Raw genomic sequence first — 21,282 nt, 5'->3', positions numbered from 1 at the left:
CTGCAAGCCAGACAGACCTTGAGCTTAAACTCATCCTGCCTCAGCCCCCACCAAATAGAACCACCAACCTGCACCAACCACCAGGTGTGTCTTGTCTCAAGTGGCATTTTGTTTATAATAATATTAGTATTGTTTAGTCTACAAGAACAAAGTGATATATTCTGGTTTCTGATTTTAATAGATTTCTGTGTATTTGAATGTTGTGTGTCTTAGTGTCTGTATGTGTTTCTTATGTGTTTTCCTTGGCTCTGATCTTCCCTGTTTGTTAATTTTGTCCTACTATGGTTTTTTGCCTTTATTTTATCTTATTTTACTATTACTACTACTATTTTAGATGCCTGTTTGTATTCTAATGTGAGAGAGAAAGAGTGTGGATTTGGGTGTGAGGGAAATGGGGGGTGTCTAGGAGGAATTGGAGGAGGGGAAAGAGTGATCAGAATATACAACTAATCTGTTTTCAATTTTAAAAAAGTTGTGAGTGGAGGAGGCAGGCTCATTGGTAACACTCAGGCCCTGTGTTCATAAAGGCTGGGTAGATCCCAAGCACAGCAAGTACACAAAACAACAACACAGAAAAGGAAACCAAACATTAGCCGCCTGAAAGCCAGAGTCTGGAAGGTCCATGAAGGAAAAAAAAATTATAAAATAAAACTTAAGAGAAGAAAGTGAAACAGAACTCAAGTTTTATAGTGTAGATCTTTAGTGTCCCCCAAAGGTCCCTATGGTAAAGGGTCTGATCTCAGTACAACACTGAAAATAGAAGAGATATGACTGTGTGTATGTGTGTGTGTGTGTGTGTGTGTATGCGTGCGTGCGCACATGCATGTGTTGGGTACTTAGATACTGGAAGTACACCTCTGAAGAGCATTCTATGATTCTAGTCTCTTCTTTTGAAAGCCAGCACACCGAATCCATCAACTCCCAGCCTAATGGATTTACCATGGCCATACTTGGTACCCAGTTCAGAAGACAGTGGGGTCAATGGTGTACCTGACCCAGACAGTAGAGAACAGCATATACACACACGCATTGGGCAGACCAGTAAAAGTTTTAGACAGGAATATTTTTACATCATGGGAAACACAAAGGCACTCCAAGGAGATGGTAGGGTGGAGTGCCCCCTCCGTGGGATTGTCACAATCATGGGAGGTGTACTTACCCTGTTGACTAAGTGTACTATAAACTTTTAGGTCTACAACCTTCTGGTCTACTTGGAACCATTGGTTTTCCGAGACTTGAGCTTTGCTGTACCAAACTTTGGTGATCTGGGCTGAAACAAAAGCCAGTGAGTAACTGTTAACAGAAAGAAAATCCATGGCAGAACCGTTCCTAGGCAATGAAGTGGGTTTAGGAGAAACACTTTAACTCATCTGTGTGAGCCAGCGAAGCAAAAAGAATTTTTCAGAATAGTTGCATATTTTTCTGTGTTTCATTGTGAGAAAGAAATGCTATGAGAACCTTTAAAAATGACAAATTTCCAACCAAAACCAGGTCACATGGCATGTCCTCCACAGCAGAGTCACCTGTTAGGCCTGCATGGTGACAAACACTTCTAACAGTAGCACTTTGGAGGCTGAGTCGGGAAGACTGAATTTGGGGCTACAGAGTGAGACGCTGTCTCAAAAAAACGACACACAAAAATATCAAAGTTACATGTCAATAAATTAACTGAATGTTGAGCTAGAAAGAACAAGTGACACATAAATGTGGGCTATGCAATAAGGGATTGTCTCGTCTCAGAATTGATTAGAACACGTGTCTGGAAATAGCTCCCTTTAGGAGGCGATGTGCGGGATCCTAAAGAGGATGGGAAGTGGCTCATCCCACACCTCAGACGCTTGGAGGTAGGGAGGATCTGGGAAAAAGTTCTGCTGGGGATGATTGACACCTGGATATTGAAGGAGACAGGTTTATTTTAAAGCTTTTCTGCCGTTTCATCAAGTCTAGATATTCACCTAGAGTTTATTCCCAGGACTCTAGCTAGCGTAGACATCATGATGTATTAGAATACTGGGATTTGGGGCAACCCCCTTAATATGCTAGAAATGGCCACACTCGAGTCCTGAAAAAAGCTGTGTGTGTGCCAGTAAAGCAGAAGCAGGGATAAGAGGGGGATGGAGGAGGGCAAAATCATAGGGACTGGGGCTTTGGGAAAGGCTGTCACAAACTATTAACAACCAACATGTGTGAAAATGTCACAGTGAAACCCATTTCTTTTATGTGGACCAGGAAAAGTAATTTTAAAAGGAGAAGAGAAAGTCCACCTTGTGCCTCAGGTTTACTTTGTCAACTATGACATGTCCTGTCATTTGATGGGGAAGCTGGGATGGCTAGTAACTGAGAGCAGACATGCCCCCTTGTTCCAACTCTGGGCCTACTTCTCTCTTGCACGAGCTTATCTAAAGGTCTATGTTTTGAGGGCTTGGTCTCCAGCTTAGGGCTAAGAGGAAGGAAGTTAGGTTGCTAAGGGCATGCCATAGATGGGAATTTTAGGTCCCTGGCCTTCCTTGTTCTCTCTCTTTGCTTTTTGCATCCATGGGACAATTTGCTTCTCTGACACATGACACATCACGATACACTTCCTCACCAAAGAGTCAAATGCAACCAGACAAGTGCCCCGAAACCCAGGGAGCTATGAATCCAAATCCTCTTCTCCTCGTGAGTCGGTTGTCAGGCGTGTTTCGTCACAGTGACAGATCGGTGGCATAGCAGTAAGAAACATCAAATAAAATACAGACATTTTGGGACCTAAGCTTAGTCATACAGAACAGGGGTTCTCAACCTGTAGGTCGCAACTTCTATTGTATACCCTATGTTTCAGATATTTACATTACAATTACGATTCAGAACAGCAGCAAAATTACAGTTATGAAGTACCAATGAAATAATGTTATGGTTGGGGGGGTCACCACAACATGAGGAACTGTATTAAAGGGTCGCAGCCTTAGGAAGGTTGAGAAACGCTGATATAAAGAGTAACCAAGTAAGTGACAGGTCCTCCAAGTCTCAGATGCATTGTTACACATCCTCCTCTAGGTGAAGGAAGTCGGTCATTCTTCCGAGAGCAAGACACTGCTAGGGACAGGTGCTAAGAAGAAGCAGATGCTCTTTGGAGTGCAGGAGTAAATTCAGATCACAGTTCAATCCATACAACAAGACCTACCATCATCAACTGTTGTCCACAGCATCATGTCTTGGCCACATGCAAAGAGGCGAAGACCCTTTATTCCTTCGTGCTCCACTCTGTATCCTGAGCCATCTAGCTGAATACTTTGGATAAGCTCCTGCCCTAGGAAGAGATGCTTAGTTAATTTTGTTTAGTCCCAAAAGCTGTACTTTATCCTGGAACTTGGTATGTCTTGCCTCAGCTTCAGGATGATGCTGAATGTTTGCCATTCAGGCTCTGAAGCTGATTCTCCCTCATTCACCTCTTTGTAACAATGATGCATAGTGATTTGCATCTATATATGTGCACATATATGTATATATTTTATATATGTATAGTATATATATAGTATACATGGTGTGTGTGAGTCACAGTGATTTGCATATATATGCATAGTATATATGTACATACACTAGACAGTCTATGTGGTATGTGTGTGTATGTGTATATGATAAGCGTGTAAGTCACGTATACACACATGAGTGGAGGTGTGCTTGTGTCACAGCATGTTTTAAGGTCAGCTGACAAAGTCAAATTTTTTGTTTGAGGCAGAAGCTCTTTGGTTTTTGCTACCACATATACCAGGCTAGCTGACCCATAAGGTCCCACCTCCAATGTCATCATAGGGCAACTGGGATTACCACCATGTGCTAAGTAATGCAGCTTTATGGAGTTCTTGGGCTCTAAACACAGGTCCTTGTGTTTGCAAGGCAGGTGCCTTTCTAGTTGAACCATCTCCCCACTATTATTCAGACTTTCTGGGTTCTCAGTCCTATCTTTTACAAATGACTGTGTGGTCTATACTCTGCTACTTAGGACAAGCCTTTCCTTGTCTCTATCGTGTGGGTAGATGTAGACTGAGTTGTGCAAGCTCATAGCTGAAGATCATTGGCCAGAACTTCGTTACCCAGTGCACGGTCTGACAGGGTCATATTTAGGGTGCAGATATTAATCGCTTACCAGTATCAGCCCAGTATACTCGGGTCCCTGAGTCCGAAAAGGCCAGGCCCACAGGTACCTGGGACTTCAGCCACACTGCCCTTCTCCTGCCGCCATCCATAGAGGCACATTCAATGCTGGCACCATGTCTCCCATCACCCTGAGAACCCAGGTCTGCCAAGCACATGACTGCCGTAGGTGGGTGGAGGACAATGGAGGTCGGGTGGTAAAGGTTTTTGCTGAGCAAGACTATGGGATGTTGGCCTTTGGAGGAAGCAACATTGACATGGGGGTTCTCACTGGCAATCCAATATATGTTCCCACTCAGCCAGTCCAGAGCAAAGTCAACCACTGTCCCCTTCCCAGATACGATTCTCTGCCATGACAGGATCCCTGGTTCTTCCAGCCTCAGTAGCCTGATGTCACTGGTATTTAGCTCTGACAGGTAGAGGGCCTTTTCCTGGATGAGATAATCCACCGAGGCCAGCTGATTGACGCTGGTGAAGGGGAGTGTTCTGTGTTCCGGTAGAGTTGTTTGTTGTGTCTCAGTCTTAAGGTTTTTCAGATAGATCTATGAGGAAAAATCAGATGGGTAGTACTGGTCGAGCCTCCTCTCTTTTGTTTTAAATCTCAATATGACATTGGTTCTAGGATTCTTAAATGAGTAATTTCAGACCTCCCCCTCCCGAAAGCAGAAAGCAGTTAATGTGTTTCTTTCCTGGAGCCTCTACCATGGAGGATTCCTAAAACCCGCATGTCTTAGTCAAGGTTACTATTGCTGTAACCATGACCAAAAGCAAGTTGGGCCAAAAGGGGTTTATTTGGCTTATGCGTTTATATCATAGTTCATCATCAAAAGAAGTCAAGACAGGAACTCAAACAGGACACAGGATCCTGGAGGCATGTGCTGATGTAGAGGCCATGGATGGGCGCTACTGACTGATTCGCTCGGCCTGCTTTGTTATAGAACCCAAGACCACCAGCCCAGAGATGGCACCACGAATTAAGCATAGGAATGTCAGGAAAGCACTGAAACAATACCTGGGTGAGAACAGTGGGCAATACCAGGAATACAAAGGCAGACTCTTGGAGAGAGACACAGGTGATTCCATCATCTGCCAGCAGGAGGCCAACCGGGCAACGACAGCTTCCTTTAGCCCGTGGGCTCAGAAGGCACAAGTGAGAACATCCCCTGTCCAGGCAAGGACTGGAAGACTTGGGCTGGAGGACTTCATGCATGATCTGAAAGAAAAGAGCTGGATGCTTCTCAGTGCTAAATCCTTTCCAATAGCAAGTCAATGGATTCTCTTCCCCTCTCCTTTCCCTTCCCCTTTCTTCCTTACCTTCTACCTCCCTTCTCTTATCTCTTTCTTTATCTGTGTGCAAGGATTGAAAACAGCCTCAAGTCTCCTAGCAAGTACCACTCTACCATGGAGCTACAGACACAGTCCAGATCACTATGGGTGGATGCCACCTAACTTGGTGATTGGCTAGTTCGTAGACATATCTTTTTCCTGAAGGACCAGGAAGATATTTTAAGAGGACTCCACGTACCTTGAGTCCAAAGGGCTGTCCAGAACGCTTGATGAGGACAGTCCTGTCCTTGCCTGTCGTCTTCTCCACATGCTGTATTGTTCTTGTCTTCAGGTCAGACCAGAAGATCTTATCTTCAAACACAGCGACTGAAAAGGGGTTCTTGATTTGTGTTAGCTGCAACATCTACAACGGTGAAGGTGAGCTTTCTGGGGTGAGGTTTACACAAGACACATGGTATCTGAACTGAGCCTAATATCAAAAGGGCACTTACACTAACGCCACTGCCATCCAGGTTGGCAGAGCCAATGCAGTGAAATTTCTCATCAGACCAGAATATCTTCCAGCTTGACTGGTCAAGGGCGAGGCTAGTTGGCCGACCGAGACCTTGATTGACAAGCGTCTTCCTGCTGCTCCCATCCATGCTGGCTTGTTCTATTTGAGGTTCTCCTCCAATTTTGGACCAGTACATCAGTCTGTGTGAGTAAATGCCAGATTTCAGGCAGTCTATTGCTTTGGAGAAAACATCTATCAATTCATTTCTTAGAACGTTTACTTACAAAGATTACAAATGGACACAAAATGTAGTAGCTTTGAATTCAATGTCATCATAGCAAAAAGGAAACATGCTGACTGAAGGCTCAATTAGTTTTTTCCTCAATTTTTAATTAGTTCCGTTTCTTAAGTATAACTGTGAAATATTAGAAGGAAGCTTTTCTTGAAATTTTATGGTGATTGGTTGTCACAAGAAGCTAGGGATTACAGTAGTTCTTAACCTGGAAAGGAACCAGGGAACTTGCCAATCTTTCCTCAGCTAGAAGGTGGGCTTACAAACATAGAAAATAAAAAATAGAAAAAAAGGGGAAAAAATAAAAATAGGTTGAAAAGTACGCTAAAAAATAGATTTAAAAATTATCATGGATGGATATGTAGGTGAGACTACATTATTCACTGTAACTGTTAAATCCACCAGAAACTACTGTTAGTATTCTGAAATTCATGCTGAAAATTTCTTCTGGAAAGCAAAGGACATGGTCAACAAGACAAAACAACAGCTTACAGAATGGGAAAAGATCTTCACGAACCCCACATCAGACAGAGGTCTGATCTCCAAAATATACAAAGAACTCAAGAAATTGGTCATCAAAAGAACAAATAATCCAATAAAAAATGTAGTACAGACCTAAACAGAGAACTCTCAACAGAGAAAATGTTCAACATCCTTAGCCATCAGAGCAATGCAAATCAAAACAACTCTGAGATTCCATCTTACACCTGTAAGAATGGCCAAGATCAAAAACACTGATGACAACTTATGCTGGAGATTGTGAGATAAAGGGAACACTCCTCCAATGCTGGTAGGAATGCAAGCTGGAACAGCCCCTTTGGATGTCAGTATGGCGATTTCTCTGAAAATTAAGAAACAACCTCAAGACCCAGTAATATCACTTTTGGATGCTCAATTGTGTCACAAGGACATGCGCTCAACTATGTTCTAGCAGCATTGTTTGTCATAGCCAGAACCTGGAAACAACCTAAATGCCCCTCAACCAAAGAATGGATAAGGAAAATGTGATACACAGCACCACATTGGAGTACTACACAGCAGAAAAAAATAACAACATCTTGAATTTTTTGGAAAAATGGATGGAGCTAGAAAACATTATTTTGAGTGAGATAACCCAGACACAGAAAAACAATTATCACATGTACTCACTAAAGCAAAGAAAACCAGCCTACAAATCACAATCCTAGAGAACTTAGACAACAATGTGGACACTAAGAGAGACTTACAAAGATCTAATCTACATGGGAAGTAGAAAGTAGAAAAAAACAAGATCTCCTAAGTAAATTGGGAGCATGGGGACCTTGGGGGAGGGTTAAAGGGGAGAGTCAGGGAAGGGAGAAGAGAAAAATGTAGAGCTCAATAAAAATCAATCAAACAATCAATAAATAAAATACATATTACACAAGAAAAGAAGAAGAATGAGGATATTAAACGTGGGTTACCACTGGACCCTAGATCCCCTCTATCTTTTTCTTGTATCTGTTACACCTATAGTTATCCCAGTGACAGACTGGGAATATTACCTGAACTTGTGTGCCTTTGGGCTCGAGAGATGGACCAATGGTAAAAGCTATTGCCTTGAAACCTGACCACTTGAGTTCAATTCTTGGAAACCCTCTGATGGGAAGGGAAAACCAACTCCTTCAAATTGTCTTCTGACTTCCACATGTGTGCCTTAGCACTGGAATACACACACACACACACACACACACAAAGCTTTCTCAGAAAGAAAGGACTGTAAGTGGAATCACTCAAGCTTCACTCAAATCTAGATGACCCTGATTTAACCATCCTTACTAGCTCCCTTCTCTCCTCATCTGCCATTTAAAAATCAAAACGTGAAAAAAAAATCAAAATGTGTTCTAAGAGTTCATTTGTTTGCCTTAGAAACCAGTGGTGGAGCCGGGCGGTGGTGGCACACGCCTTTAATCCCAGCACTCGGGAGGCAGAGGCAGGCGGATCTCTGTGAGTTCGAGACCAGCCTTGTCTACAAGAGCTAGTTCCAGGACAGGCTCCAAAACCACAGAGAAACCCTGTCTCAAAAAACCAAAAAAAAAAGAAAAAAAAAAAAGAAACCAGTGGTGGACCAGGACTAGAGTTGCACTTGGAACTTTCCCCAACGTTTCGAGACCTGTAATAACCATGCTTCTGGTCGACACAGATCAGCCCTAGTTCTAAACCCAGATACATTTTCAATTCACTCACTCTGGATTGGGATAGCACAAGCATCAAAGTAGAACTAGGCCGGGATAACCAGCTTAAGGTTCTTGACCAGGCACTTTGATCCCTGACTCACCCATTTAGGGGATCCAAAGCCAAAGACTGGGGCTGAAGCACATCATCCAGGACAACTGTGTGCTCGGACTTTCCTCTCTCAACAGCAGTTAACTGAATCGCCAAAATCTGGCCAGCTCCCCTATCGGTCCAGTAGAGATTCCTTCCAATCCAGTCAACCACTATACAGTCTGGCTTTATCCCTAAAGAGAGCATTCAACAGGTATGCTTACACTACATTGTAACTTCAGTCAGCTTAAGCCAAGAGATTCTAGACTTGCAAACCATATCCATTCATTTTCCAAGTGCTAATGCATATCCAGCAGAGAAAAAAAACTATTATTAGTATATCCCCAAATACTATTGTAGAGAAAGATAATCATTACAAGCAGTGGCCAATAGGTTGCAGCCTGGTAGAACCCATGTCCACTGAAATGAAGATGGTGGCATCTTTCTGTTTCTTACTAACCAGCAAGCCTTGGTCCCTTTCAATGGAGGAGGCAAATCCCATCCCAGGTTCACACCAATTGCCCCTCATTGTGTTGTTTATGCTCTGTGTGTTTACTAAGAGCTTTCCAGTAGGGCGTACCTCTCACCACTATCCCATCCTTCTTCGTGGCCATACTCATCCACCTTATACTTTCTGCATTGGGATCTGCCCAGAAGATTTTCTGATCCACTAAGTCATAGTCCACAGAGTAGATAGCCAGGGTCTTGTCAGTAGTTGCCAGGATATCTTCTTTCAAGCTTCGCAGTCCAGAAAGGAATAGGTTAAACTCAATTGCAACAAGCAGGATTGGCTCAGCACCTGCCAAAAAGAAAGGGCATTCAACGTGACCCAAAGGAGTTTATACAGTGAAGATCAGCACAGGCTAAAGAATAAAAGAATATGACACGGTATGCGGCTTTTGGATTCTTGTTGCCGAGGCTGGGCTGTCAATTAGCTCAAATGGAAGGAGTGCTCATAACACAATGGTTACAATAATAACCATGACTTAAGGATATATGGAATACAGCAATTATTAGCTTATATTAAAAGCAACAACTCCTTTATTTTCTTGGTGAGCAAAATAATGAGTTTCATCATGACATATGCATTATACACATCATTGTCCCTTGCTCATATCTACTCTCTCCATCCACTTCCATCCCCCATCAATGCTGGTCTATTTCCCTTCTTCAAACAATCCCTGTTCTGCTTTTCTATCATAAAAGCATACACACAAATCCCACATATGAAAGAGAATATATGCTATTTTATCTTTTTCCCCTCTATTATCCTCTCTTATCCCCCTTTAATTCTCTTTGTCCCCATCTGTGATCCCCCTTTGACTTTTATACCCTGTATCTATTCATATAAAAATCTATATTCCACAAAGAAAAGGACAACTGCAATATTTGTCTCTCGAGTCTGGCTTATTTCATTTAACATAATCTCCAGTTCTACTCCTTTTCCTGCCAGTGACATAATTTCATTTTTCTTTATGACCAAATAAATTCCCTTGTGTATTTACACCACATTTTCTTTATCCACACATTTGTTGGTAGGCATTAGGCTGGTCATGAATGAAATACTGGGGCAGAGAAACTGGAAAGAAAGGTTGGATATGAAAAGCCAGGTTGACACACAGTCACAGCGTTAGGAATTCAGCACTTATGATCCAAGACTTAGGAGACATTCCCAGCTCCAAGTTACCTGTTGCCTTACAAGTGTGACCATCTGGGCCCAGCAAGTAGCCAGGGTGACAGGCACAATTATATGAGCCCTCAGTATTGATACAGGTCTGACTGCAAGGTCGACCAGTTGGCCGCTGGCACTCATTTACATCCTGACAAATTTGACTGCTGTTATTCAGTTCAAAACCTGGGGCACAAGCACACACCTGAAAGAGATAAGAAGTCATCAACTCATTCCAAAGGCAGAACAGCACTGATCAAAGAGCCTTGATCTTCCTATGAAATTCACATGGGGCTACATTTCATTTTGACAACAGAAACAGCTTTGCTTCGAACAGCCACTTCTCTTTGCCTCATCCACTTCACTGTACCTGTTACACCCTTCCAGCCTTCATGGGACCAGAGAAACAATGGCCAGGTTCAGCCCAGGATGCCAGAGCCTCCACTGCCTTCATGAGACGCGAGCATATGAAGCTAACTGAGTTGGTCATCTGTCAGTAGAGGGTGGCTGTTACCAAATAGCAGAACACTTTCTTTTACTGCACTAAGAGACTTGAGTTCACTGCCTGCAACTGAGTAACGCTGCCTTAACCTAGCCAATTCTCGACTTAAGAGCACGGTAGATACCATATATCCACAAGGAAGAACTTTCGGGTTGTCATTTTCCTGACCTGCCTGGATGTTTGGATCTTAGCACCATGCAACATTTCTCCTACAGCTCAAGAAGAGACGGGAAGGGCCACAGGTATATGTCTTTGAGATCAAGGTGCTATGAGGGAACCACCTGAATGAGTGCCCCCTTGGCTTTGCTCAGCACAGATGTGGTTGATAGAGAACAAACCGTAACTTCAGCAACTCACTGGCCCAGCTGGGGTCTGGTAGCAGGCATGGTAACATTGCTCGGGGCTGCAGGCTGACGAAGAACACTCTCCACCCTCATCTGAACCATCCGCACAGTCCTCTCGCCCATCACACACCACACTGAAGCTGAGGCAGGCGCCAGTGGTACACTGGAACTCGGAATCCAGGCACTTCTGCGGAGCACCTGTTGGGGCAGGGGATTGCCTTCCTTTAGAGTTTTACAATAGAGCCCTAAGCTTACTACCCCTAAAAGACCCCTCCAATGAGAAAAGAGGATGGACTTCAGCTTCTGTAGAGTTTGCAGGGATACCTTTGGCTTCTGCCTCAGTGAGGATGCCCGGCACTTACACTCAGCCTCGTCGCTGCTGTCTCTGCAGTCACTCTGTCCATCACAGTGCCAGAAATCAGGTACGCATTGGTCTCCACTTCTACAGGCCCACTGCCTTGGGCCACATGGAAGCACCTCGGGGTCGCAGTCCTGGAATACAGTGATAATCAGTGCTCACCCTCTCTAGCTAAGTCAGGGGGCTGCAGAGTTAGACAAGGCCCCAGCCAAGGAGACTACGCTTAAGTTTCTTCTGCAAGAATGCCAGAGGAAACCTAAGTGCCCAAAAGGGACAAAATATGAGATCAGTCTCTTCAGTAGCTGGACATGCAGTACACCCTTAAGAGTAGTTTGTTTCCCCAGAGAGACTCCCTTGGAGGAAAGTGGTTATCAGTTGGAGATGGCGTCCAGGTTGGGGATGAGGTATGTATCTACTTCTCCTTCTAGATCTAAGACCCTATCTGGTGCAGACCCATGCAGGCCCTGTGCATGCTGCCTCAGTCTCTGATTTCATACGTGCTTCTGTTCTGTTGTGTTTTGAAGGCCTTATTTCATTGCTGTTTACAGCCTCGTCAGAAGAGTGACCGCCACAAACCCTTTGCGACTCATTCATGGCACGTTTTCCTTGACTTGGGTAATGGACTATGGCCATTATCTGGCCTCTAGGGAAGGAAGTAGCCATGCCTGCAGGGGACATGAGTGAGGCTCAGCCTCCTCATTGGCCTTGGAGAAAGGGTGGCATTTGACCTTGAAAAGTGACAAGACCGTGGCCTTGTCGAGGTCGCACTCGCTTAGACTGAGGAGGACAAGAACCTCAAATTGAATTGAGTCTGGGCTTCTTCTCAGGTTCTTGAGCTTAGAGCTAACCTGGACAGCATTCCCTCCTGTGGATAATATTGACATCCAAGCAGAACACAACTATAGGTGCTCACAAGGAGTGGCCTGCCAGGTAAGGCAAGCAAATAAACTGTTCCGTGAATAATTGAAAAAAGAAATAAAAGTGTGGGGGAATGGATCATTTGGGACATCTTCACTTCATCTGGATGAGAGAAGCAAAGGAATTCAATTGAGGAATGAACCCACAGCTCTTTCTGCCACAGTGATATATGCTCCAGTGAATTAAATTTGACAGCATTGTGGGGCAGTGGTAGTGCCCCCCTTTAGTCTCAGCACTTGGTGGGGGGGTGGGCTTTGAGGGTCAGAGGCAGGTGGATCTATGAGTTTGAGGCCAGCCTGGTCTACAGAGTGAGTTCCAGGACTGCCAGGGCTACACAGAGAACCCTGTCTCAAAATCAAGAACAACAAAAATAAAATAAAACCAAACAAAATTGACAGTGTCTTTAGCATCTTCTCTGACTTGGGAGGAGCCGTCTGTGTAGCTGATAAACCCCAGAGCTTTTAGACCCATTCCCAGCTTCTGAGCACTAAGGTCATGTGCAAGCAGGGGGCTTCTGGGACAGTCCTTGAGCTCCAGTAAGCTTCATGGTGACAATTCAAAGCAGCTAGGGGACAAGCCTGTCCCATCTCAGAGCTCAGCTTTGGATTGGCTGTTCAAGCCATGGGGATCATGTTCTAATCCTCGGAGTCCTCCTACAACACAAGTTCCTCTAAATTTGGTTTTCTGCAGTTTCCCGGCCACACTCCGATGCAGTCATGGGTGATTAATCTGCCTCCATGTTTTCCTGAATTTCCCAACAGAGAGTATGTGTCACTGTGGTGTTTGAGAGCTGCAGCCAGCAAGCCATTCTGCATAGACAATCAAAAATATTTCTGAAAAGTGATTCTTTACCATGCATTTAACAGATTGCTTCCTGTCTCTGTTCCCTAAACAATGCTGTGCGAAAACTACTCGGCATAAGCACGGCACTAGTTGTTATAAATAACTTAAAGAGGACTTAATGTATGGGAACATATGGGTCCATTATAAGCAAATACTATGCTACACCCTATGAAAGACTTGGGCATCCACAGATTCTGGCATCCTTACTCCCTTTGGCTACTCAGGGGCAATGGTACCTCTGCATATGTCTGAAGGAGGGGTAGCTACCTTCTCATCGGTTCCATCTTTGCAGTCTGCATCATGGTCACATATCCATTCTGTCAACACACATTCTCCACTCTTCAGACATCTCATCTCCCCTTCTGGACACCGTAGGGCAACAGGGCATCCTTCCTCATCTGAGTGGTCCAGGCAGTCTCGGTTCCCATCACAATGCAGAGAAGACGATATGCATTGGCCATTCCCACACTGAAATTCAGAGGAGCTGCATTCTTCACGAACTGAGAAAGGTAACGCTTTGGGTAAGAGCTCGGGCAACTCTGAAGAAACCCAGTGACAAGGAAAACACTTTAGAGACTCTCTCAAGTTCTGCTGTTACCTTGGGAATCAGCCCCACCAGGCAGGAAATCATCTCTAGGTAAGAGCTACACTAGGAAGGACCTACTGTTAATCTAATGCCCCAATCCTGTCTTGGTCCTTAGGACTGAAGAACAGGGATGGGAGGACCTACAGCAGATCCTGAAATAAGCAAAGTGGGGAACCTCCTTTGCAAACTATTCATGCAAGAGAAATTCTCTCACAACCTCCAAAATGTTCTATAATTTATTTTGTTGGACTCATTGTCTACAGACAAAAACTGCTTGATTGATCCCCAGAAAAAGACATAAATAAAATATCAAAGGTATATTCCATCCAGAGCACAGGCTCCTTCAAGTATCTCATTCTCCCTGATGGGTTCTTGGCCCCAGGTGCAATCACAGCTCCGGCTACATGGTCCATTCCACATCCAAACCTGCTGAGGTCCCACCCAGTTCTTCCCACTTCAATTCTTGACCCTCCTACAAGGTGATGCAGGTCTCTGAACTACATCATTAGAAAGACAAATAAAGACTCTGCAGTCCATAAAAATGAAGGGAGACCTACAAATGATGTGGCCCAGCGGGTGAAAAGACCAAATGCAAAGTGCTCAGGGAAGTGGATCTTTAACTTGACAAAAAAAATAATTTTGGAAACTAGACCTATTTTTCTTTACTGGAAATATTCTTGTTATTCTTGTTATGTGTGTGGTAGGACTCTCTAGATGTCTCTAGTTCCAACTCTTTACTATCAAACTTCTACAGTAAGTATAGCGCCCAGTGTGTGTGTGTGTGAGTGTGTGTGTGTGTTTCCAGGTGGGATATACACTATGCCTTTTGTGTCAGCTCTCACACTTTAATCCAGCATCTGTAGTGCCCTCTCCTTAGAACTATGCTTTCCACATTTCATACTCTGGTGATTTTACTATTGCAATAACCTCAGAGCCATGAAAGTGCTGTCATATGCTCCCAGCACAAGAAGATGTCATGGCAGGCATGATAGCACACACCTTTGATCCTGGTGCTTGGAGGCAGCGGCATGAGGATCTTTATGAGTGCAAAGCCATCCTGATCTATGTGGCGAGTTCCAGACCAGCCAGGGCTACATATTGAGAATCTGTCTCCAAAACAAACCACCCCAAACGCACACCAAGAAAAAAGGTGTGGTGGGTCTAATGAAGCAGATGATTATATTAAATGTGATTGTTAATGAAAATCAACAGCATAGAGGCATCTTTAAATAGCGCTACTTAAACAATGCAACAATATATTGGTTAAATGATAAAGGTGCTGTGGCCAGCGGTTTGAAGGAATCCAGCCTTAGATTCCCCAGCCCCCAGGAGCAAGGGCTCAATACCTGCTCAATGGGTCATGTTTAGGTTACCTTTCAGAGCAATGTTATAGAACATAATTTCTCAAAAGAAGAGGCGTCAACTATGAGACAGTTGGAAGTACTCCTGGAGGCCAGACATCCGGGGAGGGGCAGGCATGATGGTGCATTCCTTTAGTCCTATAGCTCCGGAGGCAGAGGGAGGTGGACCTCTGTGAATTCCAGGTCAGCCAGGGCTACAAGGCGAAACCCAGCACCCCTCTTTACAGACACACACACACATGCATGCGCACACACACACCTTAAGCTCATGGAACTTACCGCACCCTTGCTCATCTCTTCTGTCCAAACAGTCTAGTTTCCCATCACACCGCCAGCTCTTAGGGATACAGCGGGTCTTGTTGTCACAGCGCAGTGAGCAGTCTTCAGCAGGCCGCCAGCAGCCCAGCTCATCGGACCCATCCGGGCACTGCTGAGCTCCATCACAGTGGTCTTTCTCCTCTATGCACCGGCTTCCATCCAGACACTGGAAAACCCCTAGCATGGAGAAGGTCCAAGACTCGCATTGGTCCAGAAGGAAGGTTTCAAACAAGATGGCCTCACTTTGTTCCAGTGTCTAAAGGGTCTACAAACTGCATCTCCTTTGATCTGCGTTCTAGTGTGTGGCTGATACATAAGCCATCTTAATGTGCTCTGGTCAATTATGCTACCAACCTGAACTGAGTTATTTAAATAAGACAGCATGTGTTTGGTTTCTTTGATAATTTGTTAAATGACTACCAACTCTTAGAAGTGGGCCACTTAGGACATTCTGTGCACCAGCCTATAAAAAGGCAGGTATCGAAATACTTAGCTAATTTAAGGAGGCAACCAGGCAACAAACACGGATGGATGAAGTGTGTCCTTGCGGAATCAGCGTTCCTACAGATGACAGCATGCAAACTGGTCCAGGGGAAGTTAGGACAAGTAATGACATACTCTGGCAGTTCCTCTCAGGTGCCTGAAGATGACCCTGGCACAAAGCACAGAGGACAGGGTGACCAACCTGGTTGATGGCAGACCCGGGAGCAGTTCTCTTCATCTGAGCCATCCTGACAGTCACGTGCACCATCACAGAGGGACTCCCTGGGAATGCATCCCTTCCCATCCTGACAGGGGACAGAGGACCGGGTGCAGAGAACGGGAGGAGAAGAGACAGTAGGCACTGTCTCCATAAGCCCAGGGTCTAGAGCAAACCACGCCACTTCAGCAAGTCAGTCCAGGAGGGGGCCAGCCTGAGCATGTTCCCACTGTCCCCTCCCTTGGACATTCACGCCAGGGCTGAGGATCCACATGAGTTCTACCCTCACAAGAGCCAATGAAAGCAAGCAATGTATGCACACTTAGGTAAGCACGCTACATGGACCCCTATCTACTGGCTTTGAATTTGTTCATGCTCTTTTGTCCTCTCCGGGCTACCTGATTCCTCACTGCATCTGAGAAATGAAAAGCAAAGTGTAACTGTGTTTTACATCATGTTCTGTCCATCCCAGACTGCACGGAGGGTGGCGCATAAGAGCAGAGCCAAACACTCGTTGCAGAGTTACTACAATCAACGGGTGTGAACAAACCCACTGCTGTTATTTGGAGTAGGTGTGTACAGTCAGTCTACATCTCAGTTTAGATAACATTCTATAATGGTGACACGTTACCAGGTGAGATCATGGTGTCCCTACCCCTAAGCAATGCACAACAGTCCTTCTGGTTCCCTGGCGTAGCATGGCACGGCATGACAGCTAGCATACATAAGCGAGTCTCTCGTTGTCGAAATGCGTAAGTTACAGTACCACACGTTACTAGTTAGCATTTGTCGGCAACTACGGCAACAACATCTGGACAGATGTGTTAGAGATCAGAATAAGATCAAAGCAGGAAGGTTAACTATATCTGCATGTCACCTCAGGAATACATCCTTAGACCTGATGCTTTGTAACTTTTAAGATCAGGATAAAGCAACCAATGAGTCAAAAGGTCGTATGGGTCACTGGGAAGATAGAGATGGGAAACTGTGAGACTGGATGCAGAGAGGAAATGGTTCTGTCTCTTTGGTTTCAATTCTTCCTTCATCTACTCAGCTGCTTCTGCCAAAGAAGCCTCTAAAACCCAGGGTGGGAATTCCTCTTTTTCTGCTTCATAACCTAGGACTGGATGTCTTTTGCTCTGCTGAAGGATTATATGAAAAGATGATACATAAGCCTGCTTCACCTTGACACAACTCTAGCAAAAGGAAGAGCGATGCTTTCCTCTGGAACAGAATGAACATGCCAGTCCAAAAACTTGAAATCCAAAAAACTCCAAATTTTAAAACTTTTTTAACCGAACATGGTTAGGTAAAGAAAACTCTACACCTGACTTCATGTGGCAGGTCACACTCAAAAGGCAGGCACTAAGACTGTTGTAGAGAATGACCTTCAGCTTGTGTGCGTAAAGTGTGCATGAATTGTAAATGAGTTTCATGCTTACACTTGGGTTTCATCCATAAGATATTTCATTAGGGAGCTGAAAATGACTCCAAAGCCTAAAACAGAGGACCAGACCTTGAAATATTCTTGGTCCTAAATATTTTGGGTAGAGGATATTCAACCTGTATCCACAGCCTCGGAGGCACATCACAGAGGGTCTCCTGCACAACGTCACTGCTTCGTGTCTCATGAAAGAATGGGTTGTTTTGGTAAGTCAGTTTGGAAGCAGTTTAGAACTATGTTCATACGCAGACTAAGATTCTTGAATACACTAACATGAAAGACCTTTTCCCAGAGGGGGACATCAGGCAGACCTTGAGAACTGCTATGACTTTTATGGTCACAGTTAACTGGCTAAAACTCTCAGCAAGTTTGAAAAAGGTGTTTAAACTCCCAGAATATGAACAAGCTATGCAGGGGGGATTCTGGAAGGAAGAGGAAACAAGTGCCAATATAAACAAATGGATACTCAGGAGTTCACCCTAGAAAACATGGGGGATGGCCCCACAAAGAAAGACTCGCCTGGAACTTTCTGGTTTTCTGCCAAGATGATCATTTTCTTTATGTGCAGCTCCTTCAGTGTGGAGAAGGGCTCCAGTGTCTTCCTGTTCCACAGCACAAGAGCTGCCTTGTCTGCCGTCACCAGGTAGGGCTCATGGGCCACCATAACCACATCGCTCCAGGATGCGTTCAGGGAGCATGTTCGGTTCTTTAGTAGACTGAGACTGTGCAACCCTAGGGAAGAATAAGAATCAAGATCGATTGGCCTGTGACCCAGAGCAAGGTGGGAGGTATCAGTACCATGCGATGGGGTCCAAAGACCCAAAACTCCAAGGAAGCACATTGCCCTCTTTGAAAGTTTCATGGGTTTTAGTGTTATAAGTTTAAAGTAACTAGTGAATATTTTAAGCTCCAGGAAAGTGGGGATCTTAGGCCTGACACTCAGAGACACCAGCTGTGACCTCACTGCCTGAATGTGTCTTGTGTTGTTAGGTTTAGGACAACCTGACCCAAGCCAGGGTCATCCTGAAGAGGGAACTTTAATTGAAACGTGCCTTGTTAGACTGGCCCAGAGGCAACCCTATGGGGTATTTTCTTGATTAATAACAGATGTGGGAGGTCCCAGCCCAAGGTGGGTGGTACCATCCCTGGGCAAGGTCCTGGGTTCTATAAGAAAGCAAATTTAGAGAGCCAGGAGGAGCAAGCTGGTAAGCAGTACTCCTTCATGGCCTCTGATGTAGTTCTTGCCTCCAGGTTTCTGCCCTGAGTTCCCTTCCTTCATAATGGACCAAAAGTTGGAAGGTTGGCAAACCTAGTCCTCTTCACGTTGCTTTTGGTCGTGGTCTTTAAACCCAGCAATAGAAAGCAGCGTGTACTAAAGAACATGGCTCTCAGCATGTCGCTACGGGCCCTACGGCAGCTGCTAGGTAAGAAGGTGGGCAATCTCTGTGCAGCTCCAGCTTACACAGTTTTACCAAGGTCCAAGCATAGCTCGGTGCCTCCTGAGCAGAGGATGTGTGTTTCTATTTCTAGCTGTGGAAGAAAAGCAAATTCAGAACAAAATTTTGGAAAAACAACTAACTATATATTTTGAAGCTTTCAAGTCTATTATTTCTGGTGTTATATATATTTTTTTAATTCCTAAACCAGACTGATAGATAAGAGATGCCTTGCAGTAACTGTCAAAGTTTGAGTTAAAGTCTTTGTCGAAGCAGTGCTCAGAATAAGTAGGACAGCTAGAAGAAAAGTTTGAATACTCTTTATACAAAGTAACAGTACATGCTTGAGGAGATGAATATACTAATTACTGTAATTTGATCTTTATACATTGCATACAGGTGTCAAAATATCTTATTTATCCTGCCATAGCTCAAAACACAAAAATTAACTTTAAAAAAAAATGACTTGAAGCATTGTAATGTAAAGAAGCTTTGGCATATGGCCTCAGATTCTACCCATGGTACTATTGTATAGTACTTACCCAACCCTTTGGTGGTCCAGAGGATACTAGCAGACCCAAGGTCCAAGGCCATCCGGGTGTCTGCCGCCCAGGTGCCTCTCCAGACTTCCTGTCTGGTTTTGCCGTCGAGGGTCATGCTTTGAAGGGGCCTCCCACTCTCCACCCAGTATAGCACCCGTCTAGGCCAGTCTAGAAGCAGCTGTAGTATAACATTGCCAGTGCTGTAGAGAGTGTAGGAGTCAGGGCCAGGAACTCTGGTCTTCTGAATCGTACTTCGGTCACAGGGTAGCCAGAACAGGTTCCCGGTGGAGATGTCCACATTTGCTGAGCAGACTGTGGGAGGGACAGAGGCTGCCTCAGAAAAGGCTTCTAGGTATATTTGCAAACTGACTCAAATGTATCAAGGAGAGAAGAGAGACCCGGCCCCCTTGAGCAGACACTTCTCTGCAACATGAACCTCTTAATGGCTACTCTGAATCAGGCAGCTTGTGACTTGAGTCCCAGTGGTCCCCACAGCCACCTGGCAAGATCCACTACATCTTGAAGGAGATGTCCACATGTTCTGCATTTGAACACAGGCCTGACACTTCAGAGTGACATCCCTTCTTCTTGAGAGTCAATATGCAAACCAGTCATTTATACATTAAGGGGTTAGATTTGAAACTGCTTTAGGAAAACAGACTAAAACAAGAGACATCATTTCAGATAGAATGCAAGGTCACCAAGAGAGCACAGACAAGGAATAAAATCTACACTGAGAACATGCAGGTATGATAAGGACCAAGCACAGAAAAAATATGGGTATTGTGGTGATTTGAATGAAAATGCCCCCACTAGGCTCACAGGGAGTGGCACTATTAGGAGTTGGGACTTTGTTGCGGTAGATGTGGTCTTGCTGGAAGAAATGTGACACTGGGGGTGGGCTTTGAGGTTTCAGATGCTCAGGCCAGGCCCAGTGTCATTCTCTCTTCCTCCTGCTTGTAGATAAGGATGTAGAAATCTCAGCTACCTCTCCATCACCACCATGTTGATAATGGACTAAATCTCTGAACTATAAGCCAGCCCCAATTAGATGTTTTCCTTTATTAAAGTTGCTGTGGTCATGGTGTCTCTTCACAGCAACAGACACCCTAACTAAGACAGGCATCCTTTATCAGATGTGAATAATTGAATCAGGCACTAACTTCCAACACTCTTCCCTTCCTGCTCACACCCAGTACAACAAGCTTATGGCAGAGCTAGGTTAGAGTTGATCTACCATGGTTTGTACCCAGTCATTAAGATTAAGAGCAGAATCAAGCTAGAAGGTCAGAATGCCTCCCGCGAAATCCTGTTTCTATGCCTCGGTTTCCTTAAATCCATTATAAGAATGCTTCTCTCATGAGGCTATTACAAACAGAGCTAAAACAGAGAATCTTAGAATAGTGACTGCTATTTTATGGTAAGTTACTAAAGCTGACCACACAAGCTTACAACAGCCAAGTGTCAGGAAATCTGCAAGATGATTTCAATTAATTTAAAGTAATTAAATTAATCATATTGATTTACAGCAGTAATAAATATTTGACTAATATATTCTTAATTGTTTTATTGCAATTTACTATTACTGGCTTCAAATTCCTTATCATGAAACTGCATGTGGCTCTGGACTTGGTATTCTTTCTGGACTTTTTACAGATTGGCTTCGAATGGGTCATGAGTCTAAACATGATATTTGTTTTTGTTTCCTGTATACTATATATATATATAGCCTCAAAGCAGTCTTATAAAACACTGCCTGCACTTCACTGAGG

General features: G+C 44.3%; 1 protein-coding gene across 2 annotated transcripts in view; it reads right to left on the bottom strand.

The window, feature by feature from the left end:
- The window catches only part of LOC142857741 (low-density lipoprotein receptor-related protein 2-like), a 49,183-nt gene that overhangs the window by 3,858 nt on the left and 24,043 nt on the right, over window positions 1-21,282 (bottom strand). For both annotated transcript variants that reach the window (XM_075986530.1, XM_075986529.1), the window contains exons 14-29: window positions 19,511-19,822; window positions 18,052-18,264; window positions 16,074-16,253; window positions 15,350-15,565; window positions 13,391-13,623; window positions 11,367-11,496; window positions 11,018-11,202; window positions 10,177-10,363; window positions 9,070-9,288; window positions 8,503-8,683; window positions 5,913-6,114; window positions 5,660-5,824; window positions 5,147-5,347; window positions 4,127-4,676; window positions 3,164-3,289; window positions 1,160-1,270 (exon numbers count right to left, since the gene is read on the bottom strand). In XM_075986530.1, coding sequence (XP_075842645.1) covers window positions 1,160-1,270; window positions 3,164-3,289; window positions 4,127-4,676; window positions 5,147-5,347; window positions 5,660-5,824; window positions 5,913-6,114; window positions 8,503-8,683; window positions 9,070-9,288; window positions 10,177-10,363; window positions 11,018-11,202; window positions 11,367-11,496; window positions 13,391-13,623; window positions 15,350-15,565; window positions 16,074-16,253; window positions 18,052-18,264; window positions 19,511-19,822 — 3,411 coding nt within the window. The remainder of the gene's footprint in view (window positions 1-1,159; window positions 1,271-3,163; window positions 3,290-4,126; window positions 4,677-5,146; window positions 5,348-5,659; window positions 5,825-5,912; window positions 6,115-8,502; window positions 8,684-9,069; window positions 9,289-10,176; window positions 10,364-11,017; window positions 11,203-11,366; window positions 11,497-13,390; window positions 13,624-15,349; window positions 15,566-16,073; window positions 16,254-18,051; window positions 18,265-19,510; window positions 19,823-21,282) is intronic.

The sequence above is a fragment of the Microtus pennsylvanicus genome, chromosome 9 (assembly GCF_037038515.1).
Source record: "Microtus pennsylvanicus isolate mMicPen1 chromosome 9, mMicPen1.hap1, whole genome shotgun sequence".
NCBI lineage: Eukaryota > Metazoa > Chordata > Mammalia > Rodentia > Cricetidae > Microtus > Microtus pennsylvanicus.
This window is presented reverse-complemented; position numbering and strand designations above follow the sequence as displayed.